General features: G+C 40.0%; 2 protein-coding genes across 3 annotated transcripts in view; both read left to right on the top strand.

The window, feature by feature from the left end:
* Nucleotides 1-507: 507 nt before the first annotated feature.
* Nucleotides 508-16,833, top strand: RAB36 (RAB36, member RAS oncogene family). 2 transcript variants are annotated; one of them, XM_021549818.3, is made up of 13 exons: nt 508-540; nt 1,578-1,779; nt 3,181-3,318; nt 4,063-4,159; nt 5,665-5,753; nt 8,292-8,357; nt 9,023-9,124; nt 10,746-10,810; nt 11,401-11,452; nt 12,801-12,882; nt 13,877-13,967; nt 14,507-14,626; nt 14,858-16,833. In XM_021549818.3, the coding sequence occupies exons 4-13, from the start codon at nt 4,091-4,093 to the stop codon at nt 14,920-14,922; spliced, it is 801 nt and encodes a 266-aa protein (XP_021405493.1). In that variant the 5' UTR covers nt 508-540; nt 1,578-1,779; nt 3,181-3,318; nt 4,063-4,090; the 3' UTR covers nt 14,923-16,833. The 2 variants fall into 2 exon arrangements, with proteins under 2 accessions (XP_021405493.1, XP_021405494.1); XM_021549819.3 differs by lacking the exons at nt 508-540; nt 1,578-1,779; nt 3,181-3,318 and adding an exon at nt 3,342-3,469.
* A 3,424-nt stretch (nt 16,834-20,257) lies between these two features.
* Nucleotides 20,258-22,577, top strand: part of BCR (BCR activator of RhoGEF and GTPase) — a 99,819-nt gene continuing 97,499 nt past the window's right edge. Inside the window, exon 1 of the mRNA XM_021549904.3 lies at nt 20,258-22,385. Coding sequence (XP_021405579.1) covers nt 20,876-22,385 — 1,510 coding nt within the window. The 5' untranslated portion in view covers nt 20,258-20,875. The remainder of the gene's footprint in view (nt 22,386-22,577) is intronic.

Here is a 22,577-nt window from a genome sequence, read left to right as displayed (position 1 = left end):
AGACAGAATGCTTTTTAAAGGATTCAAGTGAAGCAGCCCAGTGCCCAAAATCAGAGGGGACTCAAAATAATAAAATTAAAGCAAAGGAAAACGAAATACCTTTTCTTTCCCAAAGGGAAAAAATAATAAAAAAAAGAGCGCATTTTACAGGGATCTGGTTAAAACCTGCCCTCAAAATTCGGTAACGTTTGATAGAATACGTGAGGGCTGCCTCCCCCTCACCGCCCTTCCCTCAGTACGGAAAGCGCCTCAGCTGATTGAACACTACAACCTCCAATATTGAAAACGGCTAACACCAAAACCAAAACCAAACGTTAAAACAGCGTCTAAACAACTCCCCTTCTCCCTTCAAGGCAAACGAAATTACTAAAAAATCGAAGGCGCCGTGTGCCATTACCGAGCCCCGGCTGCCGCCCCTCAGCGCCGGCCGCCGGCAGCGCGCGCGTGCCCTGGTTGCCACAGCGCCCGCTCTTTGCGTACGCGCCTCTTCGTGAATAGCGACCAACGCCGCCGAGCCCCGGGTCCGGCTGCGTCACCAGCGTGAGCGCCGCGTTTGACAGCGCCCAACGCCGAGGGGGTTACGTCAATGGCGTAGTTGGCAGCGGGGCGCGGGGCGCGGGGCGGGCGGGCTGAGGGGAGCCGTGAGGGGAGCGAGCCGTGAGGGGACGGAGGTGCCGCCGTGAGGTCCCGGAGTGGCGGCCGTTCTGCCTCGGTGTGCAGGCTCTGTCCTCGCCCCTTGTTTTCAAAGTAGTTTTACTTGAACAAAATTTAGAAAAATTCAGAGCGAGCAAAATGGTGGTGGAGTTAAGGGGCAGAAATACAGCCGGCAAGTGCCTTGGGGTACAAGGGCTGAAGGGAGCGCAGTAGATTTGGACTAGGTTTTCTTTCCTAATCTTCTCCAGAATGTCACTATGAACAGTTAGAATATGTAGTAAGGGTTTCCATTATTACTTAGTACTTCAGGGGAAGGTACACAGGAAGAAAGGATCATTGCAATGTTGTGGCACAATTTATCACAGTTCTGGATTGTCAGATGTTATCTGGCATCACGGAAAGAACTCTGAACAGCTTGTGCTATAAAAAGATAGTGCAGATAGTGAAGTCGTTGAGATATTTTTCATTATGTCTGAGTAACAATTGTAATAATCAAAGTTTAGAATTTTACAAATCCAAAGTAATTCTGATCAGCCGGATTAAAATGCATCACAGGAATAGATTTTGGTTTGTTGATCTTCCAAATCCATAAAAGAAAAATTGCTACTTTAAAAATGAAAGGATTTATTTTTCTGCAACATTTTAGAGATGATTATTTACTTTACAGGTGATTTACCTGAATTAGATTAAACTTCCACTAGCTATGTACTTGTAAAAGTTCACCTCATATCCATAGGAAGAACATGAACTTTTCTCAGCGTCAAAAGAACAGGACCAAATCAGAGACTTGGTCCTCAGTGTTACCTCTGCTTTTGGTGTGAGTTGTTCTGTCTTGTACTTCACTTTATCTTGGTTAGTAGTCATGACATTAACTTATTTTATGTATGCCTTCTGAATGCCTCACATCTTTTGTCTATCCACAGAAGTTGCTGGCACTACTGTTCCTGCAGTGTTGAAATAGGGAGGACTGTAACACCATGGAGACACTGTTCTCATCCCTCCCTGGTGACTGAATTCCCTTTCAGCTCTTTAAGAAGAGAAAATATGCATCATTCTCAGTATTTTTAGCAGCTTTTTATTTCTTAAATTCTTCTCCTGTAATGGTGTGTCTTATTTCTTGATATGGTAAGTCTGGATATGCTTATGTGTATGTGAGATTTAGATTAAATACATTAAGTGTAAGTGAAGATGACCTCTGAATTTTGAAATATATCTTTGTGGTTGCCTTGGTCCCTCCTGTCCTTTGCATTTACTGAGATGGTTGACTTGTGGTTTTTGTAGTTTAGTTTGTAAAAGAGCTCTAGGAGAGGAGCAGTGAGTCAGTCTGTGTATACATGACAGGTGTTTACCATGCTTAGGAGGTTTTGAACTACGACTAGAACATGCAGAAAGCAAATTAGTATTTGAAACCCTTACCAACTCATGGAGTTCTTGTTTTCAGAACTATACTAATGGTTCTGACATTAATTAAGACATTAATATTGCCATATTCAAGCTGGCCAGAAGGGCAGGAGCACAGCAAAACAAGGGTCTAGATCTCTTGAGTTTTATATGGTCGCAAGTAGCGTAAGTAGAACTCTCCATATGGTAAATAGATAAATACTGTACAGTCACCTTCTTTGGTGAATAACCCATCAGCTACAAATCTGGGTTCTTTGTGGGAAAGTGGCTGTCTTGGTACAGTTGAGATCATATTTGTGCCTGAAGGGATTTAAAAGCAATTCCTCATGGAAGAAAATAAAACATTATTTCTAAGTAGTTATTTTCTAAAGCATTATTCTTTATGTGCGTGCTTGTAAAACACAACTCTAGGGTTTTTTCTTCTGTACTTGCTTGTTTAAAATTACTAGTCTACTTTGATGCACACTTTAACATTTTTAGTCTGCTGCAGAAGTGGGAAATGCTTGTCTTCTGGTTCAAAATCTCTTCCTGCTTTATCAAAATACAACTGTTAGAATGGAACACCTTTGTTTTCTCCTGAAAGTTAAAAATTTAAATCCTAATAAAATACATAAGCAAAATCTTTTAGCATCCTAAGTTGCACTCTGGCTTACTAAATGCTGTCTCAATTATTGAGTAAATTGACAATACCTAGGTAATGCAAAATGGCTGTATAATTTCTTATTCCTTGTCTTTGGTGTTTTTTACATTAGAAAGCAAGATTATTAATGAGTAGAAAGATATTTATATAATTCAGAATGTCTCATTAGTGGCATGCGCATTCTGACTTTAAAGCTGAGATGAAATCAAGTTGAAATGCTGAAAAGATCCCTTGGGAGTTTCTTTATAATTGCTGCTATGCTTAATATTAGCACTGTGACTGTTCCCCACTCCATTGGTTCCTTGTCTAATAGGTTAATCCTGCTCTTTGTATCCATATATACAATCATCTTTGAAGAAAATGTAACTGTTTCCTTATCCAGGATTAGGGACCATTTAGTTTATTGAGGAGCAGTTTCTGATCAAAGGAATCTGTATGACCACTAAAACGAGTTTGTTGTTTTAAAACTATTGCTCTGTGTATAGTTAAATTACTCCATCTCCGCCTTCCCGGTCTGTGGAAGAAGAGGAGGAAGGGAATTGTTGCAAACCTGTTGCTATGGCCACGTAGCAGGGGCTGGGCTGCTTGTGCGGCTGGAATCCTGCTGCATCAGCTGCTGCTCGGTGAGTCCTTCCTTACACTTTGCTACAGGATGAAAATGCTCCCATTAGAAATGTTCTTTTGAATGCCAGTAAGAAATCTGTACCCTAATAAGGGTCCCCTCCCCCATCAGCCCACGAGGTTTCCTTACATAACCAAATTGATGTATCTCAGGTGAGACATCTGAATGCATTTGTGATTTTCTTGTGAGCATTATTCTTTTCCCATGTCAGACAGATTTCATTTTTTCTGAGATGATCTTGCATGAAAGTCTGATGTTGTGCCAAGAAATGTGGCAGCTTCATCTTTCCTCCCTTCTTCTGACCACATGAAATCTGGGATCCCCTAACATTAATTAATGCACTTAGTGCAGAAGCATTTGAAACAATGATGAGCAAGATTTTTAAATTAAACACTGCAGAATCCTTTGAGGGCTAAACTGCAAGCACTTGGGTTAAATTAAGTGAGCAATTCTCTGCCCTCCCAGGGAATTAGAGTTGGTGCCTTGTAGTTTCAGAAGGACACTGTTGGCTACTACAGCTATGTACACTGAGGTGGTCCTGTTTACATGAGAAGCAGCTTTCCCTCCATGCAAACTGAGTTGCAGAACCACCAATTCTTCAACTTTCTTTCAGCTGTGTTGAAAAGATAAAAGGAAAAAAAAAAAAAAAAAAAGACGAGTCTGCCAGAACTTGGTTAGTCTTTATCATATTGTCCCTGTATTGAGGCAATTCCTGAATACTGTGTTTCTCTTTATGTATTTTCAGACTTGTCAAATTTAACTGAACTTGGAGAATGAAGTCCAGCCTAATGCATTTGGTTCCCCCAGTGAGCAGAGGAAGAATAATCTCCCAGTTTCCCAAGGTAAGCATTTTTTATCCCTTTGGTCACAGTATGTAGCCGCTGCTACACTGATCTATCTTTCCATTGTGCTAATATGGTATTTTAATTTAATGTACACTTGTTGTCTTCTGTTAAAATTGCAAATTATTTAAGATTCTTTCAAAGTTTAATGTGACTTCATAGTCCCATTCAATGCTGATCTCTTTAATAACAATCTTTATTCTTCTTTCTAACCTTTACAAAAAGTGACTCTTGTGACAGAAGTGTTATCTTACAATATTTGGGGTTTTTTTCAGCAAAACAGTAATAATTACATGCATAAGAACTCCAAGACTGAGGGCAAAGAGGAACCAGAGCTGACATTAAATTTGCCAAAAAATCTAATTAGGAGTCTTAGGTTAAAGAATTTAAGGCAATTTTAATTTTCTGTTTGTACAAGAACCTTAGTCATACAGTAGATCAAAGGTAGTAGGCACTGTAGAAACACAGACAAAATACCTTTGATGTCCCCAAAGACTTTTGTATTTGAAGTATAATAGAATAGTTAAGGACAGGGAAGGGCAAGGAATTAGCACTTGTTTTTTTCAGTTGTTCAAAAGATCCTTTTAAGGGAGTTCACTTTTTTTTTTCCATTCTTGATCTCAGCCACATATTTTGCTTTTAATTTTATGAAAAATACCACAGGTATTTTAAGCAAATACAAGGTAAAATGTATTTTTCTAATTTTTAACTAATTCCCAATTAAAGAGTTAGCAATAAAAACAGTGCTTCACACTTATAAAAGATTGAAAAAACTTCACAGTAATGAGTTGCTGGTGGTATGCTCCCATCTGTTTGTCTTCTGTGTCAGATTGCTGGGACAATTGAAAGCATTTTCTGCTGTACAGAATTGTGGCAGCAGCTCCCTGGCCCCAGAGAGCAACAGACAACTTTCTCAGGTCTTTCTGGAAGAAGTCTGTGAGAAGATCAAAGAAAAGAATGAGAAACAATTCTTAATCTTAACTTGCTGCACCTGTTGTTGTGAATATGTGGAATGTATTATGGAGATTTGTTTACCAGAGTGTGGTTTCTTAATTAGCCAATGGTGATGGTGTTATGATTGAAGGACCAATTAGGTCCAGCTATATCATAACTGTCTATAAAAGCAGTGGGTTTCTTAATAGTGGTATATATAATAAGGAGATTGATCAGCCTTCTATGAATCAGGGAGGCAATGCTAATTACTACCCAGCCAGGGCCCGCTGCAACAACACAGAATGATGAGCAAATGGATTTGGCCATGGGTGCTTAGGCAATGCTGGACACTGACACTCAGAGAGGTGCTCAAAGGATAGTGCTGTCCCAAGGAGTTTTTACAAATACAGCTCTGGGGAAACCTTACTGCCTTCTAACCCAACCTACCCCTTTTCTTATGCCAGGAAAACCCTGTTCTTGAACAATTCTTTTATCTGTTTTTCCTTGCCAGTTTGACTTCTTGCCAAGTAGCCATCACCCAGTTTGTCCCAGTAGCTGCTCTCTCTTTTCAGTGGTACACACCTGAGGCCTGTCTGCAGTTCAAAGAGCACTTCCATGCACAGGTCAGGACTGCTTGTCAGCAGAGCACTGCAACAGATGGGTAAGTTTGTTATAACACAGGTATGCAAGGAAGAAAGTATTTTAAGCTCCTTATAGCCTCCTTTCCTCATTGGCTTTCCCCCCCCTCCCCGCCCCATTCCTCATATTCCTCACTCCAGTATGTTTCAAGGCAGCTAAGCCCCTGCATAAGACAGTTCTCTGACCTGGTCCACAGTACATTAATTGAGTGCCTCTTCTGCTGGGATAGGTAGCATTGAAAAAATGGTGTAGTAGTTTAGACAGGTTTTTAACACCTTTTAAATAAACACTTAGTTCAAAAGATCTAACAGATTCAGCCTTGCTGTGTTCGCTGCAGGTGTTCCAAAGGAGTAGTTAATAAAGGCTTTGGAGGGATATAAAAGCAGCAGTTCTATGTTTCTTGAAAAATCTAGGAATCTGGTTTTAGCCTTTTTGATGTATACATGCTGAGAAGTTCTGTTAAAATGTTTCTTAAAGCTGGAGCAAAATTCTGGTAAATTTATAGCATTTAAATATCATAATAAGCTGATTTATACTCTACTAATAATCTAGAAATTGTTTTTTTTCCCCCTGCATTATCTCTCCACCAGAACTGTTACTATTACTGATTTAATCTCTGAAGCAAGGCAAGAAAGCTAAACTGTGTTGAAATCATCACTATTCAGTTAAAATAAATAACTGTACATTTTAGTGATAAATACTTCTGGTTTCAATGTGCAGGATCCTCCATAAATTTGAGCTCCTATGAATACTGACAATTAGCTCACTATTCCCCTAGCTCTAGAGTTGCTGACATGAGACTTGTCATGATATCCATCTTTAAATGCAACTTTATATTCATTTCACTAGGGAGTCTTACTAAAAAAAAAAATTTAACCGAAAATATGTCACCCTGAGAGACATCACTGACTTTATCCCTTTTTTAGAAACACAGTCACTATCTTAGTTTCATGTAAATTTCTTACAAGCGTCTGGACAATTTTCCAAGTACGACATGCTTTATTGAATTGAGGTATTTTTTCGTTCCATTTCCAACATGTATTTGTTTGGGATCTTTATTATTAGGGTTTTTTTTATTTATGTAGTTAGACAACTCTCTATGTAATTTATTCTGGTAACAGAGTATAACTAAAAAGCTATATGTTTTGTCTTTGTGAATAGAATTAAACTAATTTTCTGTCACTGCTTTCTAGATATGATTATTATCTGGTCATTTAGGTCATTTTATGGTGGAATGGGGGTAGGAAGGGCAGCCAGAGTGTTTTGTACAGTACTTGTAAAGCTTGACTGAAATAACCATTATCTTCCTTTTCCATTACCCCAACTAATAAAATATTTCTTTGTCATTTGGAAAGCTAGTCTGATGAATTCAGCAGTTAATGGCTTTATTTAATACTCTCCTGATAATCCATCATTGTGTTAAATGGTCTGATCTAGGGAGTCTTTTCCCCCTAGTACAAATTAATGGAACACACCCTCTAAACCATCACTTACTCTTTACCTTTTCCCTTAAGTTTGTTGATTTTATTTAGTGTTTTCTCAGTAACAGTAATCAAGAGCATGGGGGCCTGTGGTCACCCAGTTAATGTTGACTGGCACATATAGCTTTTTTTTTTTTTAGATATTAGTCATGCAGTTTACCGGTCAATTTTTCAGCTATTCAGGATAGATAACTTAGAATCAGCATCACATGGAAGTTGATGTAACCAGAAATAGTATTCAATAGAAGATTAAGTCCTTTGTTGAAAAGCCATTCCTTAATAGAAAAGAACATTAAACCTCTTAAGCCATTTTTATAGCATTTGCACAGGAGATGTCAATCCAAGTTTAGGTCAACAAATGAACTTAAATTCACTTATCCACCTGGATCTCCTAAAATCTCACAGTTTCAATTTTAAGAATGCAGGCTGAGTCACCTAAGGCCCATCTGCTGTATCCTGTGGGAGAACCTAGAGCAAAGAGGATTATTTGCATGAAGCCAGGTTCAGATTAGTATTATTCCAGATAGTCAGAAAATGTATTGGCTCTAACCCTGTGAGTTGTTTTTCCCAGAGGCACATTCTGCAGTGTGTTCTTTTATTATCAACAATTTCTTATTTCTGCTCTTAGGACTTCATTTGTACTATTAAAGTCAATGAGAAACTTGGGATAAATTGGAATGCCAAGGATGCAGATACACTATGGTCTTATGTGTAAACTTCTGTAAAATTATGCCAAATGCATATACTTGTATTCAAGCAATTTTAATAGAATAAAATTTGTTCCACTAAATTGAAATTAAGAAAAAAACCAAAACAAAGCAAAACAAAAAAACCCCACCAAAACCCAACTAACCAGAGCAAGAAATGGAGTGTTTCTGCTCCAGAAGGGTTTGGTTTTTGGTGGTTTTCTCTCTCGTAATTCAAGACTCTGGTCATGCAGCACAGTGGCACATAGATAAATTGAAATCACAGGTACATGTGCTCCTCACTTGATATTTAAAAATCTAAATCAGAATTTTTAGCAGGAGACTGTGAAATTACTACTAAAACGATGTAATATTTTCAAATATTTATAACAGGCTGAAAATATCCAAAGTGGTTGTGGTAGGAGACCTGCATGTTGGAAAAACCAGTCTTATCAACAGGTACAGTATATCTCAGCTGATGGTTTGATTCTCCTGTTTCTCAAATAAATGTTATAATGTTTCCATTGCTGGCTTTAGAGCAGTGCTTCATGGCCCTGGTTTGAATCTGAACCAGTACTTTTTGGTTTTCTTGAAGACAAAATGAAGTCAAGAGTATGACACAGTCTTGATACATGAACCACAGAAAGTTGTGCTCTAGCACTTCAGTCAATATATGTTACATTCTCAGGTGTTTTTATCCAGTCAAATATGATACAGTGCTATACAGTGCTTTCTTAAGGAATCTAGTCTAAAGGCTAAACAATTAGAGAACAATTTCAGTTTCTCAGTCTTGGTTTCATTTGCGTCATTATTTACAACCCAATATATATTCCCTTGTAACTAAAACTGAAGATACTGTACCTCCCTTGAAAGCCCAAAGATGTTTTGTGCTGAGTCTCATATTATCCTGAGAGCTTACTAGATATATGTGCTTTCTAGTTTGTTAAACAGTATCTCCTTTTCTTTTAGTTAGTGTCTTTACATTTTTATGTCTGCTTCTACATTATATAGTAAATCCACAGTTAGTTTTTTCTTTTCTTCATAATTTACCCTAGACAGTGTTAGTTTTGCAGCTATTTGTACTTGTCTTACTAGTATTTCATCCTCTTTTTTTTCAATTGTAGATTTTGTAAAGATAATTTTGACCGAGACTACAAGGCGACCATTGGAGTAGATTTTGAGATTGAACGTTTTGAGATAATTGGAATGCCATATAACCTCCAGATGTGAGTTGAAAGAGCATGGTTAAGCATTGCACAGAGTACAGTCTCAGCAGAGCTTGAATTGCTGCAGGCTGTAGTGGAATAAAGGTTTCAAAAATATAATACAATTGCACAAAGAATAATGTGATCTGAAAAAAAGATTCTGTCTCTGGACTTGCAGTTTTAGTAGAAATTTGACTCTTGGATTTCTTATGCCTAAAAAAATTTGCAAGCTTGTAAATGAAAATTCATCTTGGATGTCTTTCACTATTTCAGTGGATTTCTGTCATTTTTAGTCAACGTTCATGAAAGAGAAGTGGAAGCTTTTGTCACAGCCACCAGTGCTTGTGTAACCTCAGTCTGTGATTTGAGTTTAGTAGGCACAGTGAGCACTGAACTTGTCTTTACTAGGGGTTTTATTCCTGCAGTTATCAAAATTAATAAGATGTCCAGTGATTTCAACAACTCTTAATTAGCAACTAATTAATTATCCCTAAATCATGGAAAGGCCGGAGTGGTTTTATTAGAATGTGAACTTAATATCTTTGATTTTCAACTTTGCTTGTCAGACTAGTGGGAATCCTGCCCTTCTTGCACCTGCTTTGGGTCTGTGGAATGTTTCTGGTGGCCAGAAACATTGTTCTGTAGAGGGCATTATGGAATCATCTGTAATGTAACCTAGAGCAGAAATAAGATGCTTTGCATGAGATATTTTAGTGCATGAATTTTAAAAACCTTTTTACTTAGAAACACTCTTTTCACGGTGAGATCACTGATGTAAATAGATGGCTCGTGGTATTTATTGAAAAATCCATTTCCCACTGATTTCACTGCAATTGTCTTTGGGAAGTTTTGTCAGTTGCTATCCTTTTGGAACTTGAGTCCCTCTAAAAATCCAGACTCATGCATCAGCATTTTGCGAACTGAAGCAATAAGGTCAGGTTGCATTATCTGCAAAGTCTTCAGAAGCTGGGTAGAACATTTCCATATGATAATCACTAGTGCCCCCTCTTGCTGAGAGATTTCCATACAAGATATGTTGCAAGTATCTGTGACTGGCAGTACAAAGCTACAACAAAACCCAAACCTCTGTAATGCTGGCAGTAGCTGAAGGCACTGCATATCATGTTTATTAATGAGAAGGACATTCTTGATTTTATGTAATGGTGTCATTAGTACCTGATGGACTGAGCTACAGGTCTCTAATTTGTAGTGTAGAGACAGATACCTTATCTAGCAGTTGCAAGATTCTAACATGGGCTAATACATGACTTAGCTAGTATTAGCACAGAAAATTTACAAAACTAGATTGCCCTGGAAATACATGCAAATTACATAGGTGAAATAAAAAAAAATGTTTTAAGGAAAGGACATTACCATGCAGAATACAAATATTTGAATTGTCTCCGAAATTATTAGTATTTTTTAAGAAAAGGTACAAATGGTGTTTGCATGTCTTCATTGACTAATAGAGTCTTACTATATTTCTATCAGTAGTTAATGAATAACATGTTCCAGATGGTGACACTTCTCTGGTATCACATTCTTCTCCGCCTTGTACCAGCCTGCTGCTTCATTAACATGTTTACTCAGGTTACCCCGGGTTTTATTAACCTGAAATTTCTTTTTTCCCCCTGTTGCACAGATGGGACACAGCAGGTCAGGAGAAGTTCAAGTGCATTGCATCTGCTTACTACCGAGGAGCAGAGGGTGAGAGCAATATTAATTTGATCCTGCTTTTATTAGGAGGCTGTGTTTTGTACAGCAACCTATATCCATATATGCTCCATGGGAAGGTACCTAGAGACACACTGTGGTGGAATGGATTGCTCTTTGTTGAAAGGAAGAAGGGATGAAGAAGTTAATGACTTGATGTGTTGTCACGTCTGCAAACTCTGAGTGTTCTGATGGTGCAGTGATAGAAAGTGGCACTTGTGACTAGGGGGGAAAGAATTTGAGGTCGGGTGAGATTAATGCTGGAGTTGGAAGTGGATATTTCTGGCTTTCCCTTTGCTAAGAGACAATCCTGTGGTAATTTGTGGTCCCAAAATGAAAGGGTTGATAGCACTATAGACTGCAGACTATAGATATACCATTGAAGACTAAGGATTTAGGTCTTATTGGGTGCTAGAAAAAGAAAAGGAATGAGCAAATGGATAGTCTTCCACTTCCTAGGTGTTAAATCTGTTCTTACACCTTATACATAAACATTCTCTCTGTTTAACAAGACAGGTTGGAGAGACTTCTGATACACTTTCTAATTTAATTACTTTTTTTTCTGTTCTTGTCTTTTATTGCAGTTATAATAACAGTGTTTGATCTGGCTGATATCCAAACTTTGGATCACACCAAGTAAGTTTCTGCATCTTGGCTTATCTTTTGAAGGTTTTTACAGCAGGTTTAATTGCCTTCCATATGTAGGTGTTAAGATCTTGCTGGATCATGAGCTCTTATTGAGCTAAGAAATTAAAAATGACAGTTACTAGTTTGGATTACATAGGGAGGGATTTTTCTGAAGAAAATGCAGAACATAAATTTGAGGTGCTTACACTTGACTCCCTTTAAAGTCAGTGCAGAGGGAAAGGCATTTCAGTAAAATCTTGATCCTTCCAAAGCTAGACATGCAGGAAAAGATGAAGTGCACTCCAAAAGCATTTTTTTTTACTTCATTTGATATAAATAGAATAACAGGCTGGAATCTAATGTAAATGAAAAAACTGATGAGATGCATCTCATGCATAATGTCTCATGAGCCTTTCATTTTTTAGGTGCACTCATCTCCAATTTTTTTCTCTGGTTTCTGTGATTCTGATGTGAGATAGGCTGTCAAAAAGAGGAGAGGAAATAAAAACCTCAAGTTTACATACAGCTAAGCTTACTAGTTCAGATCCTTGTAATGATTTGGTTACAGCAACACAATAATTGTTATGAGTAAACTCATTCTGCTTTTAGTGCAGGCTGCAAAACCCTGCATGGATCTATGATCCACACTGCTGTCACAGCTCAGAGAATATGTATTTCTAATGTGCTGTTGTGACTGTAATGCAGGTACAGACTTCTTTACAACCTGTACTCTGTCTTATTTGAATGTGTACTATGGTGCTTAGCTCATTTACATAGGACTTTGTAAAATAATATATATATTAGTGTCTCTGCTTGGCTGAAAGTAATTGAAGCCTGTGAACCTGATTTCCCACACACGCACACACTCCCTTCCCTCCTTGACTTGTGTTGGATGACTCAAGAGAAACTTGATTGCCAGAGTAACAAGAATATAAAAGCTTGTGAGACAAGAATCATACAGCCTTCATAGGGAGCTGTTTTATAATGCTGAATAGATTATTTCACTCTTTATTCCCATTTGTATCTAACCTGCTACGTGGTTCATACCTTTTCAGTTGCTTCTTGCTTTCTTATTCCTTATTTGCACCAAACTTTGCCCTCTCCCTTACACTGAGAAATAGGCTTTCTGGGTGCTAAAATGATTGTTGAATTTGTACTCTGCCATGGGTATGATTTTATGAAGAAAAAAAAGGCTTTTGATACTCTCAGACAAGTTCTTCCACTCAGTTTACTTGTGACCTTATTATCTGTCATATTCTCCTGTACTCCTTGTTCCCTCTGACTGATTCTGCCTTTTTTTTTTTTTTTTGCCTTTTTTTTTTTTTTTTTTTTTTTTTTGCTTTTTTTTGTATTTCAGACAGTGGTTAGAAGATGCTTTGAGAGAGAATGAGCCAGATTCTAGCTTTATCTTTCTGGTTGGAACAAAAAAAGATTTGGTGGTGAGTAAATTGAGTGCAGATGAGGAAATCAGATTTTCCCTAGTTCCTCAAGCGATTTCCCTTGCAAGTTGTGCACAATGTCATTGAGATAAAGACCTTGAGTGAAAAACTTAAAAGGTAAATTGAACAGGCTACTTGAAACCAATTAAAGAAGAGACTCTGAAAAAAAAAAATGGGTAGTTAATGAAATATTTCTTGCATGACATTTTCCAAGCATATATAAACATGCATAGTGATCTTGAAGGTTTTGTTGTTGTTCTGTAACTGTTCTTAGGTTTTCTTCTTTCTCTCCATTTAAAATAACTGCAGTATGAAATTCAGACCATTATACGTATTTTTGTTATGCCAGTAAGCCTGACATGTTGGATATGAATCCTAGAAATAAGGAATTCTAAGCTAGATACTCACAAGTGAATATTACAATTCAGAGAGCTATTGGAAAAATTAGAGGGAAATTGGTTTTTAGGGAATGGTGTGTTCATTACTCAGGGACAGGGCAGGTTTCTTACTTAATTGATTATCACATAATTTTCAAAAGAACAGGTGAATGCAGTCTCTCTACACAATTCTCAGTCCTGTGTCTGTCTTTCTGTAGAAAAAAGATTTTTAAAGCTTTGAAAACAAACTTGTTTCTTCTGTTACTAGTTGGTCCCACAAATCTTCTGCTGAGAATGATGGGATTACAAGGATTTAAAGACCATTAACTGAGATGCTGACTTGATAGTCCTTTACCAGGGAATGTGTTAGATACAAGGTTAACTCTTGTTTTGTTTCAGTGCTGTGAGAGCTGAGTGGAGACTTCAATTTAAAGCCAGTACTAAATAGTTGAATGTTCTTGCAGTCAAGTCTGATTGCCCAAGTTTAGGCATGGTCAGAAAGGCCTCTGAGCAAACTGGAAGCATCACAGTGTAGGCATCACTGCTATGGCAGTGCCTGTGTGCTGTTACCAGCCCAGACACAATTCTGTTCAAGCTGTTCCTTGTTGTTTGCCCAGTCAGATGCTGTGTGTGAAAGGACAGAGCTGGATGCCATCCGTTTTGCCAAGGAGATGCAGGCAGAATACTGGTCGGTTTCAGCCAAAACAGGTAAATTACTGCAAAGGATGTAAAAATAGCATAACCACAAGGACTGATGTTGGAGTGGGAAGAACTTATTATCCCACCATTGCCAGTTTTTTTTTTCTTCTTGTATTTTGTTCTTATGAGAAACTTCAGTCTTATTAATGGCTGATTTTATTTGACCATTTGTATGTGTGCTTTCACTGTTGTGTATGCAGAAAGAAACAATCAAGCTGCTTTGCAGTATTTGAGCATGTATAATTCATAGATAGTTACATAAATACACATGTGCACTACTACTCAACGTTTGCAATGGAAAAAGATTACACCACAAAATTAATTCTCTCTGTTGCTGGCTAAAAATAAAGGTGCAGCACAGGATACAGTATTCCAAAGTAAGAAAATTAGAAATTCTTTCTGCAGTTATCAGAATGGGAGATGGATTTTTGGAGAGGCCTGTTCTGTCCAAACATTGAGCAGTCAGCTGTTCACAGATGTGCTTGTTATGCTTGATCATCTGTTGATATGCCTTTATAAAAACACATAATTTCTGTCTTGTTTCCTAGGAGAAAATGTCAAAGAATTCTTTTCCCGTGTTGCTGCTTTGGCCTTTGAACAGTCCATGATAAAGGAGCTGGAGAGCACTCCTGGGCACAGGGCCCAAATTAGGGCAGGAAATCTCATCAGTATGTGGAGTTTTGCTTTTTGTGTGCATTTTTCTTGTTTATAGTCCGAAGGATTGGGGAGGTTTTTCAAGCATTAGAGCCAATTTCAAACACCTGCAAGCATATTTATATCATTGTCTGCCCAGATTTTATCCTACAGGAGTGACTGGGCCTGCATCCAACTTTTGTTACCCTTAATATCAGATGGTGTAATTTCTTGTACGTTGATTTTATAACTTTTTGTTTCCACAGAGCTAAAGAAGAACATTGTGGAAATTCCAGAAGACAATGCTCAAGTCAGCCTGAGCTGTTGCTAACTGTCAGCTGTTTCTGCGAATGCAACAATGCTCTCAAACCAGAAATAGAGAGCTTTAATTTTAGAAATGAGGGAGGAAAAATTTGCCCAAACTTTCTTGCTGAGAGTTCCCTTGCTGCCGCAGGCTCCCTGTGCTGGGGGGTACAATAGTGATGTAAACATTTCTCTGTGTAGCTGAAACATAGCATCCTTGTCTTAATGCAAGAAGACATTGCCAGTGCCATGGGCTCACCTGTCTGCCAAAAAGGCTTGTAGTCAAAAATGATCTCATTTTAGTATGTCGTTTTTTGATAATTCTCTAGAAATCTTAGCTAGTAAAGTGGCATTCTCTCATGGGAGCAGGAAACAAGTGGCAGTTCAGAATGAAGGGTGGTATCAATACAGGTTTTCCTTTTAAAACCATCATGTAAAATAACTAATTGCTTTTATGCATTCCAAGTATTTTAAAACTATTTGAAAATAAATCTTTTCAAGTATCAGGCTTGGAAGTACACAAATGCAGACTGCATAGTTTCCACTGTGGTTTCTCCATACAGGAAAAATATTTATTACTTTTCATTTTCCACTTGAGAATCAGAGCCCAGTATTAAACGTTTCCAAGACTAAAAGAAGTGCAGGTAGGAGCTTTGTTGTTTTAACACAGCTGTCTATATTTTGAAAAATGTTGCCAGATAAGACTGCTGTTCTTTTCCATTCTCTTGAACAAAAAAGAATGGTCACACAGGTGCATAAAATGGAAAACATATTATTTCCCTCTAATTTTTCCAATAGTTCTCTGAACTCTAATACTCTGTTGTATCTAGCTTAGAATTCCATGTTTCTAGGATTCATATCCAACATGTCAGGCTTGCTGGCATAAAAAAATATATAATGCTATAAATTTCATATTGCAATTATTTTAAATGAAGAGAAGGAAAACCTATGAACAGTTCCAAGGTACTGTTTCTTAGGATATTGATTCAATCATTGCAGAAACAACAGTATCTTTAGAAAGAATTCTAACAGGACTCAGATTTGAGATGCTGAGAAATAAAGATGTTTGTTAAGGAAGAAATTCTTCAATCTGAAAATATTCTGGATTCTCTGCCATTTCTCCCACTTCTATAAGAAATGGGAAAAAGTGGAGTAAAGATAGCTTGAGCATGCTTTTTATTACTTTTTCCTTTTGACGTAAGTTAGAGCAGCTTCCTAGAATATGATGAATAGGGATCTAGGAACTCTGTGTCTTTTTTTATCAGACAATCTTCACTTTGGCAATTGTGCTGTCTGTTGGCAAGGACACAAATGTAGCATTTGGTGGAAAAAATGAATCTGTAGGGTACAAAAGGAGCTCTTTATCCAAATGTATAATATTTGACCTTCTGATGTTCTATGCAGTTGTTAAATTCCAGAGTCTGTTTCACAAGGGAGGTGAATTTACACTGTGCTTATAGCACAGGCCTTGGCTGAGTGGACATGGCCTTCGTGTTTCCTGAGCCTGGGTGAGAGTGGAGATGGTTCACTCTGCTGCAGCAGGTCAGCTTAGCTGGCTTTCAGTGCTGACATGAGAGACAGTGATTACACTGCAAAATGACTCAGGAACAAATCTAAGGCAAGGTCCATTTTTGTTTGTTTGTTTTGTTTTTTTTTTTTTTCTCACCAAGAAATGTATCTCCTAAGGGTTTCTTCTGTTGCTGAGCTCAATTATTGTACAAAATCACAGAGATGCAATCTCTTCAACAAGACGATCATGTTGCCTGGGAAATCAACTGGGACAGTTTTTTCCTAGGGATTCAGCACATTGCACGATGTCATTACTGTTTTGTATCATCTGGAGCTCCAAAAACTTCACATACAAATGTAATAGTCTATCAATCATCAGCTATCATGGAACAATAGCCTGAGTCTGTTTATTAAATGATGGATGCTTTGAGACTGGGTGTTTTTTATTTGGTGGTTTGTTGGGTTTTTTGTTGTAATTTTTTGTTTGTGTGTTTGGATTTTTTTGCTTGCTTGGTTGGTTTTAAGGGTGTTTTTAACACCCCTGAAACCTCCCCTGCAAATAACTCCATATTAATAATTTATCATCCAAGATGAATCTTGGATCATGTTGCAAATGATGAGTTGCTTAGAAAAGCACAAAGGAAACGAACTATAGAAAATAAATATAAATTTCTAAGTTCTACCTGGCCAATGTTTTATCTCTGTAAATCCATTCTATCAGCAAATTAATTGACTTTAAAGAAGCCTTAATACTTTGAAAAACAGTGTTGAAAAAACTTTATTAACTCTAATTGTAGGTAGACTAAACCACAATTTCTATGCCAGTTGAAATCCCTCCAGTGATCATGGCAACAATCACAGTTTTGGCTTCCTTGTGGAATTTGCAGGTGAGAAATTGAAATAAACCTTGGAGTCAGTCTGAAGCTAAGGTAAAGAGCAATTGTAACAATCCATTTCCCAAAAGCAGTACTGAAGTTGTGCTGTTTCTTTTCTTTAATAAGTAAAGTTAATGTGTTCATGGATTGTCGATGCATTTGTGCTGAGCAAACCCACTGGTAATGGATCAAAAGCCATTTAAGAAAGCCACCTGACAAAGTTAATTTCTTACTATAAAAGCCTGCTCTTTTAATTTTTAATGGTGTTATTTCACCTGTTGAGTTATTGTTTGACACTTAAGATGTGATTGTTTATACTTACATAGGTCATGCAATGAACTCTCTGAATCCTGTTGGTTCCCAGCTCTAGGTTTATTTACATCGTGGTAGTACTGGAGTCCATTCTGCATGAATAAATCTGTCCCCTTTGTGTTTTCGACTTCCATTAATAGTTAGAGGGTGTTCTAATGTAACACACTGGTGAGTGAATGCTCTGAGAGCATGTAAGCTAAAATGAAATGTTTGGCAAGTTGTAGGAGAATATGTATTTGGTGTGGTGGAGAGGGTTGATAACTTTCCTGTATTTTTGGCCTGGAAGTTGTTCTCACAGTAAGAAATTGCCATTGTCTGAATTTGGAGAAGGAGAGTTCCTTTTTTTCCCCCAGGTTCTTAGAAGGATTTAGACTGAATGGGACTTCCCCAGACTTGTCAGCTTTATCAAACTTCTCCAAGACTGCTGCTTTGTGTTTACAAAAATACGATTTTTTTTTTTAGTTTCAACCACATATTGATCAGAAAGCATGTTTTGTTTCTCACTTTAAAAGCTAACCTTATGTCCTACGGTTTTTTTGTTTGTTTATTTGTTTTTTTTGTCCTCAAAAACCCGCGGTTCTTCCGCGTGGGATGATGCAGCGGCTCCTTCTTGCCACAAGAGGGAGCCCGGCGGTCGCTGCAGGATCTGCTCCGCGCCGGCTCGGGGGCGCTTTGCGATCTCCCACCGGCCAGCAGAGGGGATGTGCCGGGCGGGCCGGCCCGAGTTCAGCCCCTCATCGCAGGATTCTCCGTCTCAAATCACAGCTGTGCGTCTGCCACCGTAGTCTTAACGAAATGTTGTATCCAGTTAAAATACTGCTTTCTTCGATGCATAAAGTATCAGCAAAAATTCAGAGAACACTTCAATTCCCAGTGGAATTTCTGGAGTTGTGCTACCTCAGTAGATAAAGAGGGTGTAGTTGTTTATCAGTATTATTCACTAAAAGGTAAGTGTGCACACAGAAATCCCTCATGTGACTCATTACAGTTTTTACTCCCTCCAGAAAGGACACAAATGTCAGAAAAGTGGACCCAAATAGAAACCACTCCAAAAATAAATCAGAATGGTGAGCCTTCAGTAAAAGTTCTGTATGAATTCAGAACAGACCCCAATGATGTCACATACCTGCTGTTTTTTATAACCATGCCAGTAAAATCTTATTATTCCTAGAAATACATTGCATGTCAGAATTTTGTTGGTCAAACTGCCATTAAGCAAAAAAAAAAAAAAAAAAAAAAAAAAAAAAAAAAAATCAATAGAGAAAAGGCAGTTTACTTCTGTGACAGATTGAGATGTGTTGAATGATTTATAGAGTTATTTATTAAACATATAGATTTTATAACTATTTAGGTCATAATCTGTTTTCCATATAGGTCAGCCAATGCCTGTTATGTGTTAAAAGCTGAGGAAACAAGTGCAGGAAAAGCAGTTAAAGCCAGGAAACAAAACCAAGAGGGATGAACTATGCAAAAGTGAATACATGAGTAGCCATTTGTGATATAGCTGAAAGTACCCCAAAATATTTTCATTGGCATATAAAAAAGCATGGAGAGGAAAACTGTTTAATGGATTTCGAAACAGTACATGTCTCAAAGGTAAGAGAGCTACTCCAGTGGAGTTGTGCTTTTCATTCCTATGGGATTTTATTGGTTCTTATGAGGGCTATATCCCACTCTCTTTTCTAGCAACATGTACCAGAAAAATATGCTTCACCACAAACATGAAAGGAAACAGTTTTATGGGGGATATGAGAGGTACATATCATCTTTGCCTGTCCTCCAAACAGGCAAGATGGAGCTTTGGTTGATTTTTACCCTTTTTTCAGAGGTTGAATTAGTACATGGAAAGGACACATGCTGTAAGCAAGGTTAAGAAGGAAGTGTGATGGTGTGATTTCAGAAGGAAAATAATACCCAGCACCCAGAATTCTGTTTAAATAATTTGCCACCCTTCACCCAGAGGTGAAGTGTGGGACTGAGTTACTGGGGCTAAATAATATACAAGAGAAAAGTGAGACTAATGCCCAAAAAAACAGCCTTTATTGTCAGTATCAGAGTAGCAGCTGCCCATCTCGGAGATCCAGCTTATAATTTACTGGCAGGGAAGGTAGAATCGAGGGAATGACAAGCGTGCTGCTAACCAGCACTTACATGAGTGGGGGAAAACGTGACCTTTGAAGGTGAGCTGCATCAATGCCTGGGAGGAGAGCCTTGTTATGAGCATAAGAGAGAGCACAGAGACGTGCTGATGTTTATACATTATATATGAGGGCATGGCTGTATGGACGGGAATGGATACCTCCCTATGCACACAGGGCTGTGTGCATGGCATGTTCTTAACCAGTCTTAGCTATGGTCATGTCTGTACGGTGTGAGGATGCCCAGGCCTGTGGCTGCAAGGGCGAGCGGGCGGGACTGCTCACGACTTTGCCTTTGTCTCACGGGGAGCCGCGGGGAAGGCGCCGGGGCCCCCCAGCCCCGCGGGTCCCCCGGCCCGGCCGGCCCGGCTGCCCCTTTAAGAGGCCCCAGCGCCGTGTCAGTGCCTGCGCCGGGTCCTTCCCTCCCCTCCCCTTCCGCAGCGCCGCCGGAGCCGGGCCGCGATGGGCCGCCGCGGGCAGCGGGGGCTGCGCCGCCGGGGGGGCTCCCGCGGGGCCGCGGGGCGCTCGGGCACCGCCGGCTAGCGGCGGAGCTCGGCCGGGACGCGCCGCCGCATCGCCGCCCCGCGCGGGGACCGTGCGCGCCCCGAGCGCAGCACAATAGCCGGGAGGAGGAGACAGGCAAAGGGGCAGGGGGAGAGGAGGAGAGAGAAAGAGAAAGCACAACACGGGGGCTGGCGAGGCAGCGCGGAGCGGAGGGCTCCGAGCGTGGCCGCGCTGAGGACCGTGCCCAGGACGGCGGCGAGAGGAGGTGGGTGGGGGGCGATATTTACCTTCCCTCCCCCGCCCCGAGCCCATTCCTTTGTCCACGCGCTTTGAAGTGCTGGGGGATCGCCAGGGTGGGAGCATTGTTGTTCGCCAGCAAACGATCAGTCATGCCGGGGAGAGAGTAGCGAGCGTACGCAGGGCTGAGGCCGGCAGAAGCAGAAGGAGACGGGGAGGAGAGACGATTGCGAGAGAGGATTGCTGCCTGCCTTCCAGTGCCCTGCATGGACCGCGAAAGAGACGCGCTGAGTTGACGCTGCCCGAGCTGTTTCTGCTTCTACATGTGAGATCCGGTTGGTTTTTTCTTTCCACCTCTTTCTCTCCAGCCTCCTTCTCGTATTCCCCACTTACTCCCGTATGCAAAATGGTGGACCCTGTGGGGTTTGTAGAGGCTTGGAAAGCACAATTTGCAGACTCTGAGCCTCCTAAAATGGAGCTGAAGTCTGTGGGAGACATTGAACAGGAACTGGAGATGTGCAAAGCATCTATCCGGAGACTGGAGATGGAGGTTAATAAGGAGAGGTTCCGCATGATTTACCTGCAGACTCTTCTGGCAAAGGAGAAGAAAAGCTATGATAGACAGAGATGGGGTTTTAAACGTGTTTCTCAGTTGCCTGAAGGGGGTGCAGAGCAGCAGATCCAGGACCTGCATCATCACCAGTCTGCTGACCAAGACGAATATGAAAAAAGCAAGTCACATCATGGGGAGGAAAAGTTCAAACCAAGGATACCCTCTATGCGGAAGCTGTCTACCCAGAGTGATGGGTCAGACCTGTCTCCTTTGGACAGCCCCCACCATGGAGAAGGAGAGCAGGACAGGTGTAAGTACTATGGTGAAGAGAAACTGAAGAGAGTTGTAGAAGACATGGAGAATCGCTGTGATACAGATGGCTCTCCTTCAAAACACAGATCGGCTTCCACTCGCAGGCTGGTGGGATCTGCTGAGAAGGAGGGATCATTTGAACCTAAGGAGAGAGGGAACAGCACCAGTGTGGCAGCCCTAAGGTCCAATTTTGAGAGAATGAAAAAGGTTAATTCACATTCTTCTAGTGAAAACAAGGATGTTGTTGAAAAGCCCTTTTATGTGAACATGGAGTATCATCATGAAAAGGGTCTAGTAAAGGTCAACGATAAAGATGTTTCTGATAAAATAAGCTCCCTTGGTAGCCAAGCCATGCAAATGGAACGAAAAAAGTCTTTGCACTCCCTGCCTTCTAACATGGTACCCAGCTTCAGCGAGTTCCAGAGGCCTGCCTACAGGGGAAGGTCCTCAGAGAGCAGCTTTGGCTATGATGGAGAATATGAGGATGCTGAACTGAACCCCAAATTTCTTAAAGATAACCTGATTAATGCCAATGGCAGCAACCGTTCACCTTGGCAGCCCATGGACTTTCAGCCGTATCAGAGTATCTATGTTGGTGGAATGATGGGGGAAGGAGAAGGAAAAGGACCTATTCTGCGAAATCAGGGCCCACCTGACCAGGAAAAACATCTCACGTGGCCCAGGAGATCTTATTCCCCCAGAAGTTTTGAAGATATTGGAGGAGGGTATACTCCTGATTGTAGCTCGAATGAGAACCTTACCTCCAGTGAGGAAGACTTCTCCTCAGGACAGTCCAGCCACGTCTCCCCCAGCCCCACCACTTACCGCATGTATCGGGATAAAAGCCGTTCCCCCTCCCAGAACTCCCAGCAGTCCTTTGACAGCAGCAGCCCACCAACCCCCCAGTCTCAAAAACGGCACCGGCAGCAGCAGGTCATCGTGTCCGAGGCCACTATTGTGGGTGTACGAAAAACAGGACAGATCTGGCCAAGTGATGGAGATCTGCCCTCTGCGAGATGTCACCAGGACAGCTGTTTCCACGGGGATACAGGTGTGTGCCAGCTTTTTGCTGAGTCTTTTAAATGTACAGAGCAGGGAATGGCATCATGGAAATGAATGGGAGACCCTGGGTGAATCACTGTGAGGGGGCAACTGTTTCGTATGAGAATTCTGTGTTTAATTTGTAGTTTTGCTGTTTTAGGAAGATCATACAGAATATATGTCACACTGCATTTTAGGAATT

Source organism: Lonchura striata, chromosome 18 (assembly GCF_046129695.1).
Source record: "Lonchura striata isolate bLonStr1 chromosome 18, bLonStr1.mat, whole genome shotgun sequence".
Classification (NCBI taxonomy): domain Eukaryota; kingdom Metazoa; phylum Chordata; class Aves; order Passeriformes; family Estrildidae; genus Lonchura; species Lonchura striata.
This window is presented reverse-complemented; position numbering and strand designations above follow the sequence as displayed.

Excerpts from the sequence above, each read along its gene's own strand:
- RAB36 (XM_021549818.3), top strand. The coding sequence starts at position 4,091 with ATGAAGTCCAGCCTAATGCATTTGGTTCCCCCAGTGAGCAGAGGAAGA. Across the intron at positions 4,160-5,664 it reads TAATCTCCCAGTTTCCCAAG|TGGTACACACCTGAGGCCTG; the intron begins GTAAGCATTTTT and ends CTCTCTTTTCAG. Across the intron at positions 5,754-8,291 it reads CAGAGCACTGCAACAGATGG|GCTGAAAATATCCAAAGTGG; the intron begins GTAAGTTTGTTA and ends TATTTATAACAG.